The sequence below is a fragment of the Physeter macrocephalus genome, chromosome 13 (genome assembly GCF_002837175.3).
Source record: "Physeter macrocephalus isolate SW-GA chromosome 13, ASM283717v5, whole genome shotgun sequence".
Classification (NCBI taxonomy): domain Eukaryota; kingdom Metazoa; phylum Chordata; class Mammalia; order Artiodactyla; family Physeteridae; genus Physeter; species Physeter macrocephalus.
Window position 1 is genome coordinate 71,815,602 of NC_041226.1, and position 25,233 is coordinate 71,840,834.

At 39.8% G+C, this 25,233-nt stretch overlaps 1 protein-coding gene across 6 annotated transcripts in view; it reads right to left on the minus strand.

The window, feature by feature from the left end:
- NALCN (sodium leak channel, non-selective) overlaps positions 1–25,233 on the minus strand; it is a 318,984-nt gene that overhangs the window by 183,730 nt on the left and 110,021 nt on the right. For all 6 annotated transcript variants that reach the window (XR_003682527.2, XM_028497339.2, XM_028497338.2 and 3 more), the window contains one exon: positions 12,847–12,978. Coding sequence is in view for 5 of the 6 variants with exons in the window: in XM_028497339.2 (XP_028353140.1) it covers positions 12,847–12,978 (132 nt within the window). In the remaining variant the exon portion in view is untranslated. The remainder of the gene's footprint in view (positions 1–12,846; positions 12,979–25,233) is intronic.

Sequence of the window (25,233 nt, forward strand, 5' to 3'; positions counted from 1 at the left end):
AAAGGACATGTTTGCCCACTTTAAATTTTAGAAAGCATTAAGAGATTACTTTCAAAATGTTACGTTGTCATTTGCCTTTCAGCAAGGTAGGAAAGTGTTTCTTGTCCTAAATCTGTACCATCACCTGATGTAATCAAACTTAATGAAACTTTTGCTTAGCTCTCCAGATGTGTATTGATGACTTAGATTATTTTTTAAAACAATTTTCTGTTCATAACCTTGCCAATTTTCTATGGTGGTGTTGTTTCTTTCTTATCAGTTTTTGGAGTTGTTGATATTAAGGACATTCATCTTTGTCTGCTATATAAACTGAAATATTTTTTCCCTAGTCAATAGTTAGATTTTTAACTCTAGTGGAATTAGTTCTATAAGCACTTTAATTTTTATATGGTCACATGTGTCCATCTTTAAAACTTTTCTCTTTACCTTGTACATATAAAGCCTTAGAAGGATTAATAACTAGTCTTCATATCTAGAAACACACTATATTTTTCTATTTATTTGGCCCATATTCTTTAATAAAATTTTCCCCATAAAGATATGTTATTGTTTGATTTTGAAATTTATTTCTATTCATTTAATATTCCAGTCACTAATGAAAATGAATTTTTTTTACCTTCTTTATTATTATTATTTTTTACCATTTCTACCTAGTTATTTCCAGTGGAAAGAAAAGCTACTGATTTATTTATATTGATTTTTCTCAACTTGCCTTACTAAATTCTTCTATTAATTCTAAAATTTTAAAAATCTCTTGGGCTTTATAAACATATATATGTTTCATGTGCCAATGAAGATACGATGTTTTTCAAGATTTATTTTGGAGTTAATTGTATTAATTCATTAGCTATAATGGTATAGCCAAATAGTAATATATACTAAGTAATGTGGCGGTAGTAACAGGAGTCCATAATATGCTCCTTATTTTCAATGAAAGTTTCTCAGTATTCATATATAATGGTTGCAGTGAGCTTAGAGTAATAATTTCTACCATGTTTAAGGACTTTCTTTCTCTTTTATTTTACTTAGAGGGCTTCAGCCTTTAATTCATTGAGGCAATGAAATATATCACAGGAGTCCTTGATTTGTATATTCCTAGAATAAACCCTAGATGCTTATGTTGATTTTATTGGATAATATTTTATTTATAATTTTTGCAACTACTGTCATAAATACAATTGGTCTGTAATTTTACTTATACTATAATAATAAGGTTTGGGTTAAGCCTATGGTAGTTTTATCAAACTTATTATGGAGTTTCCCATCTTCTGTACAATCTGTAATTTCTTAAATAAAATAAGAGTTATCTCATCTTTGAAAGTAGATAAAAATCCAGCAGAAAAACCACATGGGCCCAATCTTTTTTGTAATGGTAGATCAAAGCTTTCCAATGTTCTTCTGATCAGCTTTCTTACCTCGTCCATCAACTTGGTAGCTTGTACTTTGCCAGGAAATCATTAATTTCCTCTAGATTTTCAAGACCTGTGCTTAGAGTACATTCTTCTTTTTCAGAAAGAACTGGTTCAGCAGAGGGCATGAGGTATCTTACAAATTTGCTACCCCTTTAAATCAATTTCTTGGCTGACATTTCTCAGACCTGAAAGTAATGTGATTTTGAACTCCAATCCCATGCGGGCCGGCTTGTGCTGACACATTTTCACAAAGCGTACTCTTTCTCTACTCTTTTGGAGTCGAGGTCAAGACTGAAGGTTTCCCGACTATTTCCTTCTGAGGGATGGACATTTTCCTTCTCTCATTGAGGTACAGACCTCATGTGTCCTGATGTTACATGGGGGTGTCTCTGTTTTGACTCTTCACCTTGAACAGCCCCTCCGTCTGTCCAGGATACAGCTCTTAAAATGGCAAGTTCTAGGTGACAAGCATATGCAAATACCCTCAGGGCAGCCACGGGCCTTAGAGCCCACTAGCTGTTCTTCATTCATATCAACACAATTTTTGGCCTTGAGAATACTCCTTAATTTTTTTGCATGGTCTGCTAAGCATTTAAAATGTTTTAATCTTTTAGATGTCACTTTTAGTTTTTTCATAGATGATTTTCAGGCCCGTTCTGGGGCCACTTTGTATGCATCTCCTAGAATCAAGATACTATTTGATTTTGTGTTTAGACATAATCATATTTTCTACGATTTTTAAAAAATCTCGGACCTTCTCTGCCCCAAACTTTAATCAGCCATTTCTCCTTTAAAGGCATACAATCTATGATTTTTGATAGGAAAATTCAAACCTCTCACATATAGCGTGCCAAAGTTATACCTGGTCTTATGTTTCTAGTTTATTGTATGTCATTGATATTCATCTTTTAACCTTTTCTTGTCTTTTCTGGCTTGGTCAAATTGTTGTTAATGTCTTTTCTCCCCCTTGTTTATTTGGACTCTGCTTTTCTAATCTCCCAGTTTAATTCCCAACTGTCCTACATCAACCAATACTTTTTTTTTTTTTTTTTTGCGGTACGCGGGCCTCTCACTGCTGTGGCTCCGCGGCACGTGGGCTCTTCCCGGACCGGGGCACGAACCCGTGTCCCCTGCATCGGCAGGCGGACTCTCAACCACTGCGCCACCAGGGAAGCCCTATACTTTTTTATAATTGCATCCAAATTGAATAATTGTAAACTCCTCTCCCGCACAAATGTACTTGCTCACACTTCCCTCACACCCCTGCCAACCTACAAACTTCACAGTATCCTTCTCTCACCCACACTCCCAGTGATATCACCCCTCTTCCTAAATTCTGCTTTTTCTGAGATCAACCATCAATTTTTTTTTTTTTTTTCTGGCCGTGCCGCACAGCATACAGGATCTTAATTCCCCGACCAGGGATTGAACCCGTGTCCCCTGCAGTGGAAGCACAGAGTCTTAACCATTGGACCGCCAGGGAAGTCCCAATTCTAGCTTTTTGAATTGTAATTATTTCTTTTTTTTCGAGGACCCTTACTTGACATTTTAATTACCATCTTCCATTTGGATTCAATACCCACTACTTTTATTTCCTTTTCATCTTATCTATCTAGTCCTGTGGTCTGTGAAGAATCTGTCTTAGGCTTAGCATATACTTTGGGGTAGTTTCCTCAAATAAACATCAAGGCTTGTATACTGTCCCAATCCTTTTCTATCTAAAGTGCATTTTTAACACTGACATGAATATTTTGGCTGCATACAGTCTTGAGTTGCAGTTCTTTTCTCTCAGTGGTCAATATATATGTTGGTTCACCGCCTTTACTTTCCAATATTGAGGATGAGTCATCCAAAGCACAATATATTTATCTTGATTTTGCCGGTTATTTAAGCCCATTCGGAGGTTTAAAAAAGTTTTTTCTTTATGCTTGCAACCAAGGAAGGTCACCAGGATATGCCTAGGAATGTACCTTTTTCTCATTTATCCTCTCTGACACTTAGTGAGCTCTTTCAATCTACAGATTTATGCTTTACCTCAGTTTAGGAAAATTTTCTTCTCTCATTTATTATTACTCTTCTTTCTGTTCCCTTTGTCCTTCAGGGGCTCCTATTATTCACATCTGAGTGGCTAGTCTCTTGCTTTTCCCTCATGTTTTCTACCGTTTTTTAAGTTTTTCCACTTGCTCTCCTATATTAATAATTAGCTCTCATCAACGACCATGCCCTTTTCAGCTCACTTTTTGAAAATGTTAGTCAAAGTTCAGAAGGTTTGTTTTTTGCCCTAATTAACTGTCTTTGAGACACTGGGGAAAAAAAAACCCTACTCTCTCTCCCGTCGGTTCTACTCTACTGGGAAACTCCTGTACTAGATGTTCATCTTGGATTTCCCAGTTCCAGCCTCAGTTTCTGAATCCCTTTGCGTAAGAATATTTTTCTCTGCTTGCTCATGGCTATATGCTTTTTGTTTGTTTGTTTGTCTTTAACGGTCTCTTGAGTCAGACAAAGACAAATATACACAATACCGCTTAAAAGTGGAATCTAAAAAAAGGCTACAAACGAACTTATCTATAAAACAGAAACAGAGTTACAGATGTAGAAAATAAACTTATGGTTACCGGCGGGGGGTGGGGTGGGGTGGGGTAAGGGAGGTAGAGAGATAAACTGGAAGATTGGGATTGACACACACACAGTACTATATATCAAATAGGTAGGGCTTCCCTGGTGGCGCAGTGGTTGAGAGTCCGCCTGCCGATGCAGGGGACACGGGTTCGTGCCCCGGTCCGGGAAGATCCCACGTGCCGCGGAGCGGCTGGGCCCGTGGGCCATGGCCGCTGGGCCTGCGCGTCCGGAGCCTGTGCTCCGCAACGGGAGAGGCCACAGCAGTGAGAGGCCCGCGTACCGCAAAAAAAAAAAAAAAAAAAAGACAGATGGAATGACCTGTTTAAATGATCATAATTTATAATAAAATAGGCAGCTGGATCCATTTGCATTATTATTTGCCTGGTGGGAAAACTTATATGCTTTCAAAGACACTAAAATGCACTAAAAATGATTTAGCAAACTATTATGTGATTATGTATAAATACCCATATTCCCACTGATTTTCCTACTAGAATTCCTGATTCCAGTTCTCCTGGGAGCAAATACCTTTTTTCTAACATAGTTTGTTAATCGTTAACAAGCTAACGTTCCCATTCTCTGAAAACCAGTATCAATCCCAAAGTGCTGACATTTCATGGAAAAATATTATGCATAAAAATATGTCTAACTTACTTGTAATTATGGGTTATTCTGGCGTAGGGGAGAACTATGTCAGGAATTACAGAAGGGATTTAGGAAAATTAAGTTGTCACTTATTTTAGTGTCGGTTAGAGGGTTTAGCATAGGATTTCAATTCAGCAGAAGATAACGGGAAGAATCAGGGTAGAAGCAGCGAGGTGTTTTTAGTAACCTCTTTTCAATGGGTGGCTCCAGCCTGCCTCAAGGAACTCAACCTTGACAGCTGCTGGACAGGGTGGAACTTGCAACGGTCATGCTGTTGGCCATATAAAAAGGAGGTTAGCGGGCTGTCTGCAGAACCCAGTTACCTGGAAGGGCTCCCCAGAAGCACCACCTAAGAATGTGTCCAATCTAGAGGTTATCTGCAAATCCTTTTTTTAAAAAAATTTTTATTGGAGTAGAGTTGATTTACATTGTTGTGTTAGTTTCTGCTGTACGGCAAAGTGAATCTGCTATACATATACATATATCCACTCTTTTTTCGATTCTTTTCCCATATAGGTCATTACAGAGTATTGAATAGAGTTCCCTGTGCTATACAGTAGGTCCTTATTAATTACCTATTTTATATATAGTAGTGTGTATATGTCAATCCCAATCTTCCAATTTATCCCTCCCCCCGCTTCCCCCTTGGCAACCATAAGTCTGTTTTCTATATCTGTGACTCTATTTCTGTTTTGTAAATAAGTTCATTTGTACCATTTTTTTAGATTCCACATATAAGTGATGTCATATGATATTTGTCTTTCTCTGTCTGACTTGCTTCACTAAGTATGACAATCTCTAGGTCCTCTGCAAATCCTTAGCCGTCAGCAGTGCAGCCTCATCATTCCTAGCGTGGGAGCACCCATGACCTTGGCCGCTAACTCTTCAGTCCCCACATCGAAAAGTTCACAGTGGGACCGTTCCTCTGCCTCGAATCCTCAGAGTACATTACACCATGGGTGGGTGCTTAAAGTTGAAACTTGTCTTTTTAAGAGTGAAGGCAAGATTTGTAAGAGGATAATAAACTTTTCATAAATATTTTTGTCACATTACTTGAAAAAAATTGAAAACAATACATGAAAAAAACGAAATATTTCTTTCTTCTTACAATTTTCCTAAGTCAGTGTTTTGCAATCTTTTTTTTTTTTTTAACCACCTCCCCAGCCAAGGAGTCTTTTTAGATATTTAGTTTCTAATCACTACACCATATGGAATTTTATTAGCACAGTTATGTTATCAATATAAACATATCAATCTCTTCTTTATATATGGCAAGAATAAGATTTTTTTGCCTCCCCAAGAATAATTTTTATCCCCTTAGAGGTGTTTTCACCTCCCGTTGAGAATCCATGCTGTACAGATAAATCAGGTTTGATGTCACGACAGCAGAGTTTAACTAATATTTTCAGGAATGCAGGTGGTATGAGTTCTTTAAACACCACATTTTATTATTTATTTTCCAAATTTTCATCTTAAAATAATACATATGTCATTTAATATCTACTATAACAAGCCCTCTTGTCCTCAAGGAAATTATCAATAAGGGAATGCAGATTTAATTAAAATTAAATAAATTAAATAAAATTAATAAATTTAAAGGAGTTACTGTCCTAAGAAACATTATTATATCTGTTCTTAGGATGACAGCACATAACTTGTGAAAAGATTTTTTTTTTTTTAGAATGAAAATTGCAAGAAATTAGTTTAAAATGCTTGTTTTCCAAAAGAACTTGTAACTGGATTTGTGAGGCTAGCAGGTAAGACAACAAGAGACTGCCAAATCTCTGAAGCTCAGGAGAAAAAGAACTGAACAGAAAATGACATGCTTAATGTAAATGGAACAATGGAAATTGTTCTGCCCTTTTAATTCAATGAATAATGTATGAACATTTATAGGTGACAAATTATAAATGAGCTGATTGTATTATGCAGGTCTGAGAAGATAAAATAGTAGAGATACTGCCCATATGTGCAAAGATATTTGAAATATATTATCCAAGATTTGTGTTGCAGACTCTATTTCGTAATTTCAGAGAAACATATTGGGTATTCATGAGGAAATGAATGCATATTTATCACAGAGGAAGACAACAGGACAAATGCAATTCAGGTAACACTATTCTCCGAAATGAAATTCAGGTTAAATAACACCCAAATAAATGATGACCTGTATCATTCCAGACGTGTCTGTAAATCACCTACTCTTAGTCTATAGGGTAACCTCAATATTCTAGACAGTGAAAGAGCAAACTTTGGAGATGGATCATTGAATACTCGAGACTGTCATTAGTGTGTTATTTTTTTCACCCAGCAAGATACTGCCCAAATCCTATAGAAACACATGAAAAAGCTACAGCCAAAAGATACTTATTTAATGAAAGTTTCCCAGAAAATGAAATTAAACTTAATGACAATACGAAAGACTGCTGGCGGAGCAGGATGAGTTACTTTCATAATTCAGTCATTTCTTATGATTGGGATGAAATACGGTTGTCAGATTTTGTTGGAACTAAAATAAATGGCTCTTTCACTTAATTTCATTTGAACAAATATCATAAAGCCAAATGTCTTCAGAGGAACACAGAAATCACTTTGCTAGAAAAGATAACTTCCTGTAGGACGGCAAAATGATTCTATGCTTACGAAAGCCCTTCTGCTTCAAGACACAGAACAATCTTAGAAAAAGAGGAAACCAAAGAGACACCCTGGAGTTCTAAATGAGGTAAACCTCTCTCTCGACCAGAAATGCAACAGGGATATGCTGTTAGAACTTCATGGTTCTCCTCTCTCTCCCACCAATTTATGAGTTTCTTAAAAGAGGAATTTTGTTAAAATTGTGAATCTTCTGTGCATAAGGCTGTGCTGATAAACTTCTGTTAAACATACAGTCTAGTGGATATACAGATATATTTATATTTTTACATAATAATAGGAGAGTATTGTTCAAGTTTTATTCTTTATTAAGAAAATGAGACTATACATTGTAAAATATAATTATGTTCATTATAACATGTGATTTTATGTATATTAAGGACAATGACTTATCTTAGATCAAAATGAAAAATGAAACTCTTACAAAAGAAAGTAAATCTTTACCTCTTTATGTTTATGTAGAGCCTAGAAAACAAAGAAAAGTCTTCCCTGTTTCTCAACTAATCCTAAATTTAGGTTAGTTAATCCAAAGTAACTAAACAAGTCCCCAGCTTCACAGTAGAAGCTAAGCAGGTTAATTTATGCTTAAAGGATATTTTTCAGACTGCAAGTGACTCCTATTGGGTAGAGTGGTTTATTTTGGATTTTCAAAATAATTTATTCTGGAATATGCGGGAACTCAAGAAATTACTTCTCTGAAAGCTCATGGCCTCTTGTGATCTACTTTAAAGGTAAACTTTTCAAAATATTACATAAGGCTATTACCTTAAATACTATGTCATTATAATCCATAAACCTGAATCGCTGTTATTATAGCCATGTTCAGGATTATAAATGAGATAATGAATTCCTTTAAAGCACTTGGCAACATAACAGAACCTCTAAAAAAACGGTAGCTATTATGTTGTTAGTCTTACTATATTTGAATTCAACCCAGGGGGATGTTAGTTGGCATGCTCTGTGTTTCTACAGCTTAAACCAAGATCAAGCCCAATGCTTATCTTCATAAATAAAATTTCACTGGGACACAACCCTTCTGGGGCCACTTTCAGTTTTTGCACAACAGCAGTAGAGTTGAGTAGTTGAAACAGAGGGCACATGGCCTGAAAAGCCTGAAATGTTTACTATCTGGCTCTTCAAGAAAAAAGTCTGTTGACTCCTGGCTTAAGCCCAAACCATCTTTACCAATTTTTTAAAAAAGAGAGTATTTTATAAAAAAAATTAAGTGTGATTAAAATGACTTATCCAGGGCTTCCCTGGGGGCGCAGCGGTTGAGAGTCCGCCTGCCGATGCAGGGGACGGACAGTGAGAGGCCCGTGTACCGCAAAACAAAAAGACTTATCCACACTCATTTAAAACAAACCATGTGCAAGTTTCTGATACAAAGAAAAGAGATAATGTGATTTGAATAAAGACCAAACATGCTTTGCGAAACTCAGACACCCCAAATCGATAAACAGATGTGGAACAAATTCTGAAGGTTTCAGTAGTTCAAGAATAAAGTGATGTCTATACATTTTTTAAGTGAACTAAATCTCTACTACGTTGTTTATGAAAATCAAATTTACTTTCAATGGTTTGGGAAGTGGGCAACAATTAATAGAAACATTCTGTGCCAGATTTTACTATACAATCCTCTTTTTCTAATTTTTTTAAAAATAATCTTTTTTTAAAAGATTTTTTGTGCGTGTGGACCATTTTTAAAGTCTTTATTGAATTTGTTACAATATTGCTTTTGTTTTATGTTTTGGTCTTTTTGCTGTAAGGCATATGGGACCTTAGCTCCCCAACCAGGGATCAAACCCGCACCCCCTACATTGGAAGGCGAAGTCTTAACCACTGGACAGCCAGGGAAGTCCCTCTTTCTGATTTTTTAAATTAAAAAATAGTACTATATACAAAAAAGAACAATGACAAGGATTTTTCAACTACCACTGGACGCTACCTATACACTTAAATAGTATCAGTGAACTCTACAATATTAAAATATTTGAAATTTTGTTGGAATTTCTTACAGCGTGATCATAAATCAGCTAACACACATAAACACATTAGGAAAGAGATCAATTTTGTTTATGAAAAAATTAGGTAAAATTTACTGGAGGATTCTGTTCTGTTCTTCTTTTCCCAGAATGGCTTATGTATTTACTGTATAGGATTGATTTAGTACGACTGAGTATGCACACTGGGCTACAAAGGAAATGTTAATGGAATCTCTAAATATCCAGGGCTCCCTCAGAAGCAAATATTATTTGCTCCTTCCATTGAGACAGGCATAAGGTCAATCACGTGTAGCCATTTCTGTTTTTATTCTAGGCATTTCTGTCATCAGCCTTTTTTTTTTTTTTTTTTTTTTTTTTTGCGGTACGCGGGCCTCTCACTGTCGTGGCCTCTCCCGTTGCGGAGCACAGGCTCCGGACGCGCAGGCTCAGCGGCCATGGCTCACGGGCCCAGCCGCTCCGCGGCACGTGGGATCCTCCCGGACCGGGGAACGAACCCGCGTCCCCTGCATCGGCAGGCGGACTCCCAACCACTGCGCCACCAGGGGGGGCACGAACCCGCGTCCCCTGCTTCGGCAGGCGGACTCTCAACCACTGAGCCACCAGGGAAGCCCTGTCATCAGCCTTTTTACCTCTGGTTCTAATACTAGTGTGTAATTCTTCCACCTCACCTATCTTCCCTCCTCATTCCACCCAGAGCCTTTAACTAACCTTTGGGTTTCTCGTTCCCTGTTAAACAATTTCTTCTTCACTCTCGATCTCTGAGCACAGAGTCTGCTTCTTCCATCCTTGTCTCTACCGGTCCTGTCCCAAATGAATGACACCCCCCACCACTGCCCTGTCTAGAAAAGGATACTCATGCTCCAATGCCCCGTGTGGCCCACGGAGGACAATGTGTAGATGAGGAAGAGATGCCCCATCCATTACTCCTCCACACCCCTTTGAGATGTACCCCGTCAGGTGAAAACACCCCCTCCCACACTCTCCCCATGCCCTCAATAGAGGGCCCTCTATTGATCTCTATTCATTTCTCTGTCAGTCACTCCCAAGTGCCATTTACACTCCTTTCCAGAAGAACTGGCCTCACGCTCAATGACGTGTGTCACCGTGAAGATTTAGCCAACACCATACCCTGACAGTTCCCTGCCATTTTTGCCTTGACTCCATCATTACGTTTGAGCCACCCACATCCACAGAACACCCTACATTTTGTATTTAGTTACCCAGAATTATTCTGAAATATAAATCCTGCACCCCGCTCTCTGATCACAACCTTACCTTCTAGCTCTCTTACTCCATCCCTTTAACTATACCTGTTCTTTGACCATTGGAGACCCTTGATCCTTCAGGTTTACTCTTTCATTCTCCTCTTATTTTTCCTCTTTTCATATCCAACCTACACTACAGGGTCATCATTTCAACTCCTTTGCCAACCACCCATGTTCCCTGATCCCTTGTCTCTCAGCTCCACTAGACTGAAAAAGCTCTAGAGTTGGATCAATCTGAATGTTGCCTTTCTCCCCTTTACGAAAGGCCGAAAGAAGTCACAGGCCTGTCTCAACTGGCATCACTATAAATTTGTAGTCTCAGTCTTCAGGGCTGCATTCGATGTAACATTCATTAGCTTTTTTGCATTCTCCACATTACCCGTGTCCTATCTCTCTTCTCCACAAGCTTCCCACTTTACCGTCTCATCATCAGGCTGGATGGAGACCTCGCTTCCTACTTCACAGGACAGACGGAAATGACCTGATTGGAATTCCTTAAAGTCCCATCCCTGTGTTAGAAATTCACCTGCAAGGATGACTCTTGGTCCATGTCTCCCTCTGCTTTCAATGACAAGCCATGCTTTCTGTGCTGGATTTGCAGCAAAATTATACCCATTTTTCAGGTGTTGGGTTGGACATAGTTTCTTCATGAGCCCCTGTCATTTGTTCTCCACAGCATAAAACGTTGTTATTGTTCACTGTCTATATTTTTGCTAAACTCTAAGCTCCATATACAACACAGCTATCAGGCAGTGTCACATCACAGAGACTCTATTACAGTGAAAGTCTAATACTAATGATATTTTCTTACAGGAAACAAACCTCCACAAGAGGGGAATCCATAAGTGACTCCTTAAAAGGTTCTTGATACCCACATAGATGTTTATATTCAATAGCTGTATACTATCAATTCTTTTCCTGAAAAGTTGATGTGTTGGTGGATTGGCTTTTTATTAACCAAAGCCATTTTTTTTTGTGTGGTACGTGGGCCTCTCACTGTTGTGGCCTCTCCCATTGCGGAGCACAGGCTCCGCACGCGCAGGCTCAGCGGCCGTGGCTCACGGGCCCAGCCGCTCCGCGGCATGTGGGATCCTCCCGGACCGGGGCACGAACCCGTGTCCCCTGCATCGGCAGGCGGACTCTCAACCACTGCGCCACCAGGGAAGCCCCCCAAATCCATTTTTAAATGCACTGGGAGAATTCTGCATATATAAGAGAACTCAACTATAAGGCAAATTGATTTTGTATATGAAAAGTGGTTTTGTAATAAAAATAATCACATTGCGATGTTTCTGCTTTTTAAGTTGTCTTTTTTTTTAAATATTTATTTATTTAGGCTGTTTCCTTGCGGAGCGCGGGCTTAGTTGTGGTATGTGGGATCTTAGTTCCCTGACCAGGGATTGAACCTGGGCCCCCGGCCTTGGGAGCTCGGAGTCCTAACCACTGGACCACCAGGGAAGTCCAGTTGTCTTTTTTATATACTGGATTTCTTGAAGTGTAGCACAGCTGGATATGCATTCCTCACTTATATGATGAATGGGTTTCGAAAGAGCTGTCTGTCAATTCTTACATAAATACATAACCAATGAATTCTAAGGTGTATTTTAGAAATAATTTTTTACAATGAAAAAAAGTAGTGGTCTCTGGAAATCATTAAAAAATATTTAAGAATCAAATATTAACAAAGTTACCCCAGCAATAAGAAGTCTATTACAAAACTCTGGTATGGGATGTGGGGTGCTGGATGATGCTAATTTAATCACTAACCCTGCCTGTTCCTGACTGGACATCTCTAGTGCAGGTTGCAACACCTCAGATTTTTAGAACAGAAATCTTTCAGTTTCTCTCCAGCCCCCTCCTTGGTACTGTTGAGCTGACTTGCTCATTTATAATATTCTGAATCTGTGCTTGCTTACACTTAGGAGGAAACAGACTAACACAACATGACAAAGGAGAGAAAATGAGAGGTTGATAGGAAAACAGCAAGATGGCCAGAGTAACACCCAGGGCAAGGTTACCGTGGCAACGGGACACACTGTGGGAAAGATCACTCAGGCCCAGGGTGACAGGAAACAAATCAGGCAACACGGTGACCAAGGGAAACATCTCCCAAGCAGACAATGAATCAGCTTTGGTCAAGGTCAAGTGATTAACAAACTACAATTAATTTTCACATTTAAAAAAGGTGCTCTGACTAGCCGAGGTTTTCGTCTACCTTGAGAAGTGATCTGCACCCCGTGAGCTGCTTACCTCCGCAAGATAGAACTCGTCGTATTGCCTTCTGAAGGTTTCTTCTTTGTGATAGTTGCTGGCGGCCACTATCACGTCCACGGTCACCATGCTCAGGATGAACATGTGGAAGACGGAGGACCGCATCATTTGCTGAGGACGCAAAACGGATGAACTCTTAACAAAGAAACAAACCCATGATTCAACAGAACTATGTGCTTAGGCCTGGGTCTGCAACATCTTTGTGATATGCTGCTGTGCAGAACAGCCCTTCTTTAAAAAAAATTTATTTTATTGACGTAGAATTGATTTACAGTGTTGTGTTAATTTCTGCTGTACAGCAAACTGATTCAGTTATACATACATATATTGATACATTCCTTTTCAGATTCTCTTCCATTATGGCTTATCACAGGATATTGACTATATTGAATATAGTTCCCTGTGCTCTACAGTAGGGCCCGTTGTTTATCCATTCTCTATAATAGTTTGCATCTGCTAATCCCAAACCACCAATCCCTCCCTCCCCCACACCCCTGCCCCTTGGCAACCACATGTCCAGAACAGTCCTTCTAAGATAACTTGATGAATGTTACTATATAGTGTGAGCAAAGGAATCATTTTTCTGCAGGCAGCTAAAAAATACCCGGGGAGAGAGTTTCAGAGACTTTTGGTTAAAAGCTGAAAATACATTTCACTCAACTTGTATACAGCCTATATCTTAATTTTCACTGATTAGTTAGGAAGCTTTTATCCTTACTACTGACTCTATGCAGAAATTATTTTTGGAAAGCTGATACCACATAACAAGTATTGCTTTATTCTGTTAAGAGAAAGAGCTACTGCTGAGGAAAGCATTTTAGAGATAATCATAAAAGCAGAAAAGTGGGAGAAACCTAAGATCTGTTTATTTTTAAATTTATTGCCTCTGTAAATTATTTATTTCTTTAAATTACTATTTTTAATAATTTACTCTCTATGTTTTAAACCACTTTATTGAGGGATGGTTGACATTAAAAAAAGTGGTACATATTGAATGTATACAACTCAATGAGCTTGGGGGTAAAAATGCACCCATGAAAGCATCACCATCATCAAGGCCATATACATATCCGTCACCTCCCAAAGCTTCCTTTCAACTCCATTATTATTATTATTAGTGGTAAGAACACAACAGAAGATCTATCCTCTTAGCAAATTTTAAATATACAATAGAGTATTGCCAACTACAGGTACTTATGCTGCATAGAAGACCTTCAGAATTTATTTATCTTATATATTGGAACTTTGTACCCTATTGAAAATTATAGTACAACTAATAATAGCTAATGTCTATATTTATAATTATTATGTGCCTGGAGCTGTTGTAGGTGCTTTACATAAATTAACTCATTTAATGTCATAACGGCCCTAGGAAGTTACTCTAACTTTATAGAGAAGGAAACTGAGGCTCAGAGAAGTTAAATAACTTTCTCTCTGTCACACACGTGTTGAAGATGGAACCACAATTTGGACCCAAGTCTGGTCCAGGTCTGCTGCCTACACTGAGGTGAAATAATTAGGCATTCCAAAAAAATGACTATTATTCTAACAGCTACCACGTATCGAATACTACAAGTTTGTTATTTATTTCATCTCTTTTCATCTCCACCATATACACAGTGGGATACTCACTTCTTCCAGTGAGTTCAGAAAGATTAAGTCATTTGTCCAAGGCCACACAGCAAGTATACAGCAGAGCCAGGCTCTGTACCCATGTCTGTTTAAGTCCATTCTGGGAGCCCCTGCCCACTGCGGGGTAGGAAGTGTATAACAGGACAGGGTGGAAGCTGAAGGCCCTGGGCAGAAGGAGGAGAGAGAGGCTGACCACATAACAAACCACTGAATCACATCCCTTGGCGCCAACCGCCCAGGGACTGGTGCCACCATGAAGCAGGGTCTCGCCTGTTCTTAGTACTTACAGACACATACGGACACTATTTGATCTCGACCTGAGACTCCTTCGGTCTTTGCAACTGAAAGAGCATAACTAAAGCAGAACCTAAGCAAAGAAAAAGAGGCAAAGCATGCCTCTGAGCCCACCACTGGCTCTCTGCATCCACATACGCACATTCAGCACGGGCTCTGAGCCAAAGTGCGTGGAGCTGAAACTCTACCACATACGAACTCTGGCCCTGAGCAAGATACTTAAACCTCTCTGTGCCTCAGTCTTCCCATCAGGAAAATGGAGACAACACTGGCTACTCTAAAAGTTGTTATCATAAACAAGTAAATATCTGTAAGCTCTTACATCAGCGCTTGCATATTATAAATGTTCTATTAAGATTTGCAGTAAAAAAATGCAATTCTGTGAATGAGGTATTTTTCTGTTCAGGAATGAGAAATAATCTGCACCAGGTCAAAGAATTAATGATGTTGTATATCTGAGTCCAGAACCAAGTGAGATAAATAAAAGTAATAAAGTCTAATAATGTGAGAGATGTCAGAGCCATTGGAAAAGCAGATATCTAGTAAGGCTGTGTGTCACCATGGCTACTGATGCATTCTTACATCCATTTATTTGCCCTTGACTTTATTTTATGGGTAATACAAAACCAAGTTCCAGAACTGTCAATCAACATATTTAAATGTACATCAATTTGCTTGCAGGAACCACTGACCTTCATAAAGCAGATAAGCAAATCAGTGGCCAAGTTTCTATCCTCATTAGAATTTTTATTTAGTCTTTCTTGCATTGTGAGAGTTAAATTCCATAACTATTATTCCTTTTCTATACTCTTTTCAATATAATGTTCTATTAAAAGCATTTCAACTGATTTCCACTTCATCCGCATGACAGAAAAGCCACAACTTTCTATTTTCCTTAGCTGTGGATTTATGTCTTAAGTAAACTGTTATTACTGAAAGGTCCAAACAAAGCTTTTAGCCATGGCTGTCAAAAAACTTTTAAATTGGTTTTGTAACTGTCACAGCTTCACTTTGGTGCTGTCATTATCATTAGGTTGTTTTTTGTCTGAATGTCTACGTGTCCCTGTTGGTACAGAGTCATTAAAATAATCACTTACAATGGATTTTGATATGCTATAATCACCATTGCTCGGCTGACTTTCTCCAAAGTAATAACTTTCAAATATTAAATAAGAATTAAGGTAATCAGTATGTGCAGTAGCCAAATTTAAATAATAAAACCAGTAACTTTAGCTTTAAAGGTAGAGCTAGCTACATAGACCACTTCAACTCAATCCAATTCAACCAATGTTTGAACTTGGCTACAGGCTTCCTTAATGTAGAACGGCTGGCAACATTACACTCAGAGTCACGCTTACATCTATAGAACAGTCCAAATTTATACCCCGCGATTTTTCATTTTGTTGTAAAAATTAATGTAAAGGAAAATGTTAAAGTTGTAAGTGCCACAAAATATTATATAACTTGAGATGTTCACAATTGTATGATTTAATATGGATGTAGGCTATATAGATAAACACACATACATATATGTATGTATACATGTATGTGTGTATATTTTTTTTATATATGTGTATATATCTATATATTTATAGATATATTTAATATAAGACTTTCAAATCCTGCACACACATTAGATATTTAAAAATTCCCTTCAATTGCAATGTCATTTTGATTTATATTTTTAAACCATCAGAAAAATTTTGCACATGTTTTGAGTTTGGCTTTGATCCAAGACCTACTGATTTCTGTATGTGACAGTTGGAATTATCAAAATATGAAGAAGAGACTATAGCAGAATCATCCCCAAGGCAGCAATGTCAGGAATGCTCAGAAGCCTTGTTACTCAAAGTGTGGTCCCTGGACCAGCAGCTTCCTGGGAGTGTGTTAGAAATGCAGAGACCTACTGAATCAGAATCTGCATCTTTAGCCCTGATTAATGTGGATAGTAAAGTTTGAGAAGCTCTGTTGTAGAGGAAACTCCTAAGTAGCAGGTTAAACTGGGTGATCTATAAAATGTTTTACGCATTCACAATTTTATGATTCTAAAAGCCTGTAATCACTGACTAAAACATATAACAAATACTGGCTGGCATATTATGGCACTATATTAAGATACATCATCACAAAAATGGATGCCCACCTCCCCCTGCCTCCTTCAACTCCAAGATCAAAAATCAATTAAACCAGTCTGGCTTCATGAGACAAAAGTATGTGTTGGTTTTTCAACCATTTGGAGAGGATTATGAAGATACCAGCACGAAGTCTTTCATAAAGTCTAGGAATGCGGGTGGCCTCTAGAATCTGGAAAAGGCAAAGCAACAGTTTCTTCCCTAAAATCTTCAGAAGTAATACAGCCTTACTAACACATTGATCTCAGCCCAGCGAAACCCATTTTGGACTTCTGACCTGTAGAACCATAAATAATGAATTTGTGTTGTTTGAAATCGCTGAGTTTGTGGAAATCTGTCACAGTAGCAATAGGAAACTAAAGCAAGCACTGTTGCTGATTTTGACATACACCCGCTCAAATCATCTCCTATGAAACAGGACCGCAGACATCTGCCCAGTGCTACAAAATTCTACCCGATCAAAGGGTTCCACCGAAAAAAAAAAGAAAAAAAAAGGAAGACCAGGAAAGGTCACCTTTCTTCATATTAGTTCTGAGTTCTACCGTGAAAGGAATGCTCTCAAAGACAGAAGTCTATGCCAAACCTGGATAGGGATCCTCCCTCAATTCAAATTGATGTCGACAAAAGGTATTATCAAAATAAGAGCTCATATTTGAGGGCTTGGTTTGTGCCAAAAGCCTCATTCCAGGCATATCACAGGCTGGTGTAAAAATTTCACTTAGTCTCAACAACCCTGTGACAAAGGTGCATTTGTTATCCCTTCACCTATGGAGAAGCAGGGAAGGATGAATCGATTTCCAAGTTCACAGACTTAGAAAGTAGTCTCATTTGTTTTGAGTCCAAAGCAAATGCTCTCCTGCCTCCTATCAGGCAGAGTCAAAATGCAGCTGACTCCGCCTACGTATTAAAGAAGAAGCAGCTCCCATGGCAAGTGTTTGTGATTTAACAGAGGGTGTAAGTTTGGGGACCCTATATTTGAAAGCTGAAGGTGACCTGCTCCTCACCGAAGGGTCTAAGATCGCCGTGGTGTAAAAGAATGTCAGTTTTGAAGGCAGCCTGAGCTGGGTTCAAATCTTGACTCTGTACCCGATTCAACTTCTCTGTGACTTAGTTTTCTTATATGGGAAATGGGTGTAATAACATCTACATCTCTAGGCTGGAACATGATATAAATGAGACTATTTAGTACAGAGTCTAAACAGGATAGAGTCTAAATAGTATAGATGCCACAGCTGGCATCTTACACTCCCAAACTCTTATTATTATTGCTGTATTTGAAAAGGTATTTAAAGGTAGAGACACAGTCAGTTGTTTATGGGAAGGTACAAACGTATAAGAGGAGAAATCAAGTGGAAGATGCAAGTGATCTTGAAAGGGACCAGGAAAATTTAGAGATTTTCAAAAAGGTCTTAAGGTGTCTCATTTTCAGTGGTATGAATGCTTAAGTACTTCACAGGAGTTCTTCCTATTAATTTGTTCAGTAATTTTTCCTATAGAATAGTGCCTTATAGATTCTGAAGGCTCTGCATGCAAACATCTAACAAATCAAAATTGTGGCTTAAGAGGCCACAATAAGGATAAATTTGGATAATAAACAGTACAGCTCAGAACGCAAATCTTTCTTTAAATCGCTGCTTGAGTGAAAAAAATACCCTACCGTGGTAAACAGATTTCATGCACTGAACACTGTATCAGCCATGTACAGAAAGTTGTGTTTTAATTAGATTTCAAAATAAACATATTTGGAGAACAATGCAATTACAAGATGAAATTCTCAGAAACCATCTTGCATGTGAGCCATGAGCGTAAGAACAAGAACATAATGTAAAAGACCAAAGGGCACAAAACCTAAAATAAATCTCCATTTCCCTTCCCTTATTTAGAAGACATCCAGATATTTCTTACTCCTACTATCAATACAGAAAATACTTCTGTCTAATACAAAGAATTTCTGTTAAACAGGAAATATCCTTATAGCAATACCGAAAACAGAACCATTAGATATCCTGAAAAACTCTGCTTTTTCTTTCTGCCTGCTGCATGTCCTTGGAGAACCCCAGGGCAGAAAGAAATCCACAAGTGACTTCCCACAAAGGTACTGACCATCTATGGTACCAGTGAAAACCATGCCCACTGTCATGCCCTGACTGGTTTGCTTCTTTCCTGGACAGTAAACTGGGGAAGAGAATCCCACACCCACGCAGAAGTCAAAGTGTAGGAAGAAGGAAGAGGGGCTTGGTAAGACGCTTTCGTCTCTTGGCTGCTGTGAGTATATCACTCTGTCAGAGTAAGCCTAGATGTTAAATCATAAATTGCCCACAAATATCTATGACTTCTGTTAATATTCTTCAAAATTCCTGACTCTACTATGTGAACTAGATTTTAACAGGAAGAAAAACATGCCCGGTGGAAGAGAAATGCGGCTAAGGGCTGATGGTAATACTAAGACAGTGATGTTTGAATTCCCTTTAGCCTATGTGGCGGAGCCTGAAATTGCCTGCAGTTGAACCCACCTCTGCATCCACAGCCTTGGCAGTGCTCTCCCATCCCACTCTCATTCTGAACTTAGCCATGTGATTTGTTTCGGTCAGTGAGACCATCGCAGAAGCGATATACACAGAGACTTGGAAAATACTTGCGAGTTGTGACTTCCTCTTGCAGCTCTTGGAGCCCTGAACCACCACGTTAACACTACAGGGTGGTCTGTTTCATGGTGGCCGTCATCCCCTCTATCCCAATAGTGAGCCGTGACTGGAAGCAGAGATGAGGGCTGGTGAGTTAGCTGATGATGCTGGCTGACTTCAGATCAAAAGTGAGCCCAGCCGTGATCAGCTGAGACGATCTCAGACTAGCTTGTTTTGAGAAGGGATCGTTGGCATCCGCTTAAGGGGACAGTAAGAATTTGTGTCTGCCGTGTGGGAGGTTGTGTAGTTCTGTACATGAAAGCACGCACATGTGCACATTCACATACAACCCCCCCAAATGTCTGCTAAGCGCTGATCATGTGAAAGTTAGAGTGGAAGCAGCTGGAAGCAGAGAGAAACTGACCAAATACAATCAAGGAGTCAGCGATCACTGGTCTGTGGAAGATTTGATCTGATTTTGAGGGCGGGGATCTTAGCATGGGGCGGAGCGGATGATTCAGAGAAATTCAAAAGACGGAATTAATGACAGAATTGAAGACACATCAGATTTGGGGAGGACCAAGAGGGGTGCATTATAGGTTGGCGTTCAGGTTTCTGGAGATGCAGGAAAAGCCTGATGTCTATGTGGGGACGGGTGGGCGAGGGGTGACGTGTCCACGAGAACACCTGGGAACGTGTCCGCTGGACATTTAGAAACACACTGCGAAGACTCAGGAAGCAGAGTGAGAAGGGAGGGCTGTGACACCACTGGACCATGCGTGTGCACGAGAGCTGACTCTCTGGAACTGAGTAGGACACGCAGAGTGAACAGCGTTAGGAGAGACCCATATGCTAAGAGCAACGACAATCATCTCTGCGGACTGGGTGACCTGCTGCATCCCACACACAGCACTAGGTGTTTGATGTACCTCACTTCTAATTCTCACCAACCCCTGAGAGATATTTTTATCCCTACTTTTCAGGTCAGGAAACTGGGTCTCTGGGAGATTTCGCCAATTGCCCGAGGTTCTCCTGGGCCATACTGTCTTAGCTGGGCCACACGTGGGTCTTTAAGGATGGAAGAGGTTTGCTTGTACATGGAACCTATGTTCCCCTGGGCTCAATCGAGTCTTGAAATTATCTGCCAGTTTGTGGGAAGGTTTATTAAGAAGACAGACATTTAAGAAGTGCCTAGAATGTCACCTTGTCACTCGAAATACACATTTCACACAATCTACCCCTCCTCCCATCTTCGCCTTCCATGGAAATTTTCTCAAAAAGCATTAAAACACTATAGTAGTAATTTTGCCACAGTTTGACCTACTTATGGTAAAAGCCTATTATTTCTGTTCTTTATAGAAGGAGGCACACGATGGGATGTTACCAGAGAGAAATTGAGCTCAAGGAGGCCAGGTCTCAGGCATACTTTAATTTTCTTGTCACTGACTTTCTTCAAGACAATAGATCACTGGGTGTGTGTTGGAAGATGGCTCAAAGCCGTGCAGCCGCATCTGTCAAACTGTCAAGAGATGAAAACTCCTACCTGAGAGGCAGGAGAAAAACGGCTCATCACAGCAGCAGCCCAGGAATGAGGTTCCAATTTAGCCGTGTTCTATTGATCATGCATTAGGGTGACCTCTTCAGCGCTGCTGTTGCTTATGCTAAAATGAGTTTAAACAGCTAAGTAACCGGTTGATGCTAAAAGAGTCGATTGTAACTCTTCCCTTTGCTGAAACTCACACTTAAAGACACACTTAAAGAAAATTTCTAAATGGTTTTGGCAGCACCACATAAAAGAATTACATTGGGCTTCCCTGGTGGCACAGTGGTTGAGAGCCCGCCTGCCGATGCAGGGGACACGGGTTCGTGCCCCGGTCCGGCTAGGCCCGTGAGCAATGGGCCGCTGAGCCTGCGCGTCCGGAGCCTGTGCTCCGCAACGGGAGAGGCCACAACAGTGAGAGGCCCGCGTACCGCCAAAAAAAAAAAAAAAGAATTACATTATTGCCTGAAGATGGTAGAGTGTAAAATGTGCATACATAGGTCAAGTATTAATATTTTGGATTTACCTTTCTAATATTTTAATGTCTTTCCAGTTAGGTAGAAGTGATATGCCCTTTAGAATCTCACAGAATTTCTGAAAATCATTTGGAAAAATCAACAGGTAAATGGGCAACAAACAGGAATAAGCAATCTATAGAAAATATAAGTGGTCTATGTATATATGAAAAAATGCTCAACAACCATAGGCTTTAATCAGGGACATTCAAATTTAACATCATGATATATCATCTCATGCCATCAGGTGTAAAAGTCTGATAACATCAAGTGTGGACAAGGATGTGAAAGAATGAGAACTCTTACTCTTGCTGCTAAGAGTAAAAAGTGGCACTTTCCTCGGGGGAGCCATCAGGAACTTCCCATAAAGCCTAAGTTTGTTCATATCCTTTAACCGAGCAATTGTTCTCCTAACTATATATGCTCAGATAATTCTTACACGTGTGCACAAGAATGAGAGGACAAGAAGGCTCTCAGAATGTCTGCAAGAGCAAAACAATAAACAACAACCTCAATGGCCGTCAACAGAACAAGTAAGTGAATAAATGGAAATATTTTTGTAGTAGGGTAACATACAGTGATGAAGATGAAGTGGTTAAAAACAAGAGGTCGACTGCCTGCGAGGAAATTCCCACTCAGTAACTAGCTATGTGACCATCATCAAGTTACTTAGGCTCCCTGTGCCTCAAACTTCTCATTTGTTAAACAGAGATCATAATAGTACCTACATTTATGATGTTATGATCATTAAGTAATTTAATACCTCTGTGATATTTTGACTTATCATAAGACATACGTATCTGGTCTTTGTCCTGGTCCCTGCCACAGATCTCTTAAAACCCTTGATATTTCCCATGAGAGAGGGATAAAGGTGTCTTTTCTCATGTTAATGAGGTGACTTTGGAAAGCACCTAAGGATAAGGGTTGGTCACCAAAGGAGCCAACAACCAAAGGATCAGAGGGTTGGGACCAAAAGTCCGGGGAGAGGAGAGGGACTGGAGATTGAAGCAATCACCACTGGCAATGATTTAATCAACCCTGTCCATGCCATGAAGCCTCCATAAAACCCCAAAAGGACGGGGCTCAGAGAGCTTCCGGGTTGGTGAACATGCTGAGGTGTTGGCAGACTGTCTCTCAGAGAGCATGGAAGCTCCGTGCCCCTTCCCCATACCTTGTCCTGTGCCATCTGTTCTATCTGGCTGTCCCTCATTGCATTGTTTTATAATAAGCTGGTAATCTAGTAAGTAAAATATTTTTCTGAGTTCTGTGAGCAGCTCTAGCAAATTATTCAAACCTGAGGAGGTCACTGGAACGATCAACTAGAGCTGGTTGGTCAGAAGCCCAGGTGACACCTGAAAAGGAGGTGGCGGGGGTGGTCTTGTAGGACGGAGCCCTGAACCTTTGGGCTGAATTTAGGGTACTCAGCTGGTGTCGGAAAATTGCTTGGTGGTGTGAGAAAACTCTCCCCTCCCCCACTCCATTGGAATCGGTGATCAGAACCCTCAACTTCTAAGACACTGTGTGCGGGACACATAGCAAGCGGTCCGTAAATGTAGCTATCGTTATTTCTAAGAGTGGATACCGAGGTATTCTTCCTAACCGTGTTTCTATCAGTACATTATTTCATAATGTTTTTAATGTGAGGAAATGATGGAACATTATACTGTCAAATGGCTCCAATTTACAAATTACTCATTTGTAAGTAGTTCATGGAAACTATGGGGTGTTTCTCCAAAGAAACGATTTTACAGGTGATTTGAACTTCAGGTCAGACCATAATAACCAATTTAGCCTTTAACAGACTTCTCAAGTCCTGTAAGACCTGATGGTTTCCTGGGGAAAGCGATCCCTGAGTTATAACCCCGAGGTCAAGTCCCCCCTGCTCCATGGGATCAAAGTTACGTGTCCCTTCTCACTCACCCCATGGAGCTCATGAAGAAGAGCGCTGAGTAGGTGGCTCCTGTGACAGAAATGGAAGCAGGGTTTTCAGAGGGGATTAAGAAGGAAAATTACCTTGAGCTCCTGCTGGAGGAGAGCCCAGTGCTTGGCTGAAATGGACCTACTCTGTTTCCATTCACTTCCCATGACCTCCTGCCTCTGTGGCCAATCTCCCATTTTGGTGAAACTTCTCCCAGCTCTACACTCGCCTCTGGATGTTTTCTGATGAATCTCTTTAGAACCCTTAAATGGGAGGTCACCAAACTCAGTCAGAATCTGCCATATTTGGGCAAAACGTAAGAAAAAGAAGGAAGCTAGTTTGCATGGTGAGAAAACAGAGGCAAGTGCACAGAAAGAAACAAAGATGAGACATCACGTGGCCCAAACAGACAGTAGAGAAGGGCAAAGAAAGCGCAGTCCTCCGGCAGCTCTGACTATACTCGCAATAAACACTCCCTGTGTTTTTATGCGGTCTGATCCTCGCAATAAAATAATTCCTGACTAGGACGTAAATACTCACTTAATTCTCACAAGCCAAGGAAGGATATACTATCCCCAATTTACAGAAATATGCCCAAGGTCATAGAATAAGTAGCATAGCTGAAATATGGCCGTCTCCAAAGCCTGTTCTCTAAGAGGCTGCAATCGTGTGACTTATTCTCCCTCAGGAAAGATGCTGTCCCAGGAATTACCTCACAGAATGAAGCAAGGACGTCTGCAGCTGCAGAAGCAAAGCATGAGAGGTAGGGGAGTCATGTCAGCACAGTCCAGCAGTCTGTGCTGGAGGCAGTTGTAGCACAAAAAGAAAAGGAAACCAGGTGCGGTGTTTGGCTTATTCACGTTCTCCATCACTTCCAGCCAGGAAGTGACGTTCCATAGCCAGGACTGAAGGCAGGAAGGGGAGGGACCCCAGACAACGAGCATCTCAGCAGAGCGCAGGGAAGTGCGGATAGACAGAGGCAGAAAGACGTTCCAGGCAAGGTGACTGGCAAGTGGACGGTGGCATGTTTCAGGGGCAACAGGACATTCGCTTACTTGTCCTTAACTTAGGAATGAATTTATTAGGAATTGCATAGATTTAGATCGTGACTAATTTCCTTACTAAACGTGGTATGAATTTCATTAATAAACCTGAAAAATGTCCTGGCAAAATTAACTCTTAACATTAAGTGAATTAACTAAAAAGTCCAACAAGTGGCATCAGAGAGCTCACCACACAGAACCTACTAGGTCAGTAAGACAGCTCTGCTTGTCCACCTGCCCCAAACTCGTGGCTGTGAAGTGCAGTGTGAACGCATATGTATTCTCACTCATTATAAAAACAGAAAAGACCACCCTAAGGGCCCCAGATTGAAGCCTTTCCTGTATGCCTGCATATGACTCCCATTATGATTATAGCTATAATTATATTTATAATTTGTCTCAGAACACAGAATGGAATTTGTAGGGCTTCAAACTGCAGACCAAAGGTGCCTATTTTTTCCTTGATAAATGGCTCTATAGAGCCTATTATTCTGTAAAACAGTGAGAAGATCTCTAAGGTCCCTAATTCAACTGATACCTCCCTAATCAACATATGTAAAGAGGGGGTAGAAATACCACAAATATTGCAACATTTGAAATAAGGTAAAATGTGTATAGGGATGTGGGGAAACATTTTTTTTTAATAAAAACAATAAAAAAATTGTTCC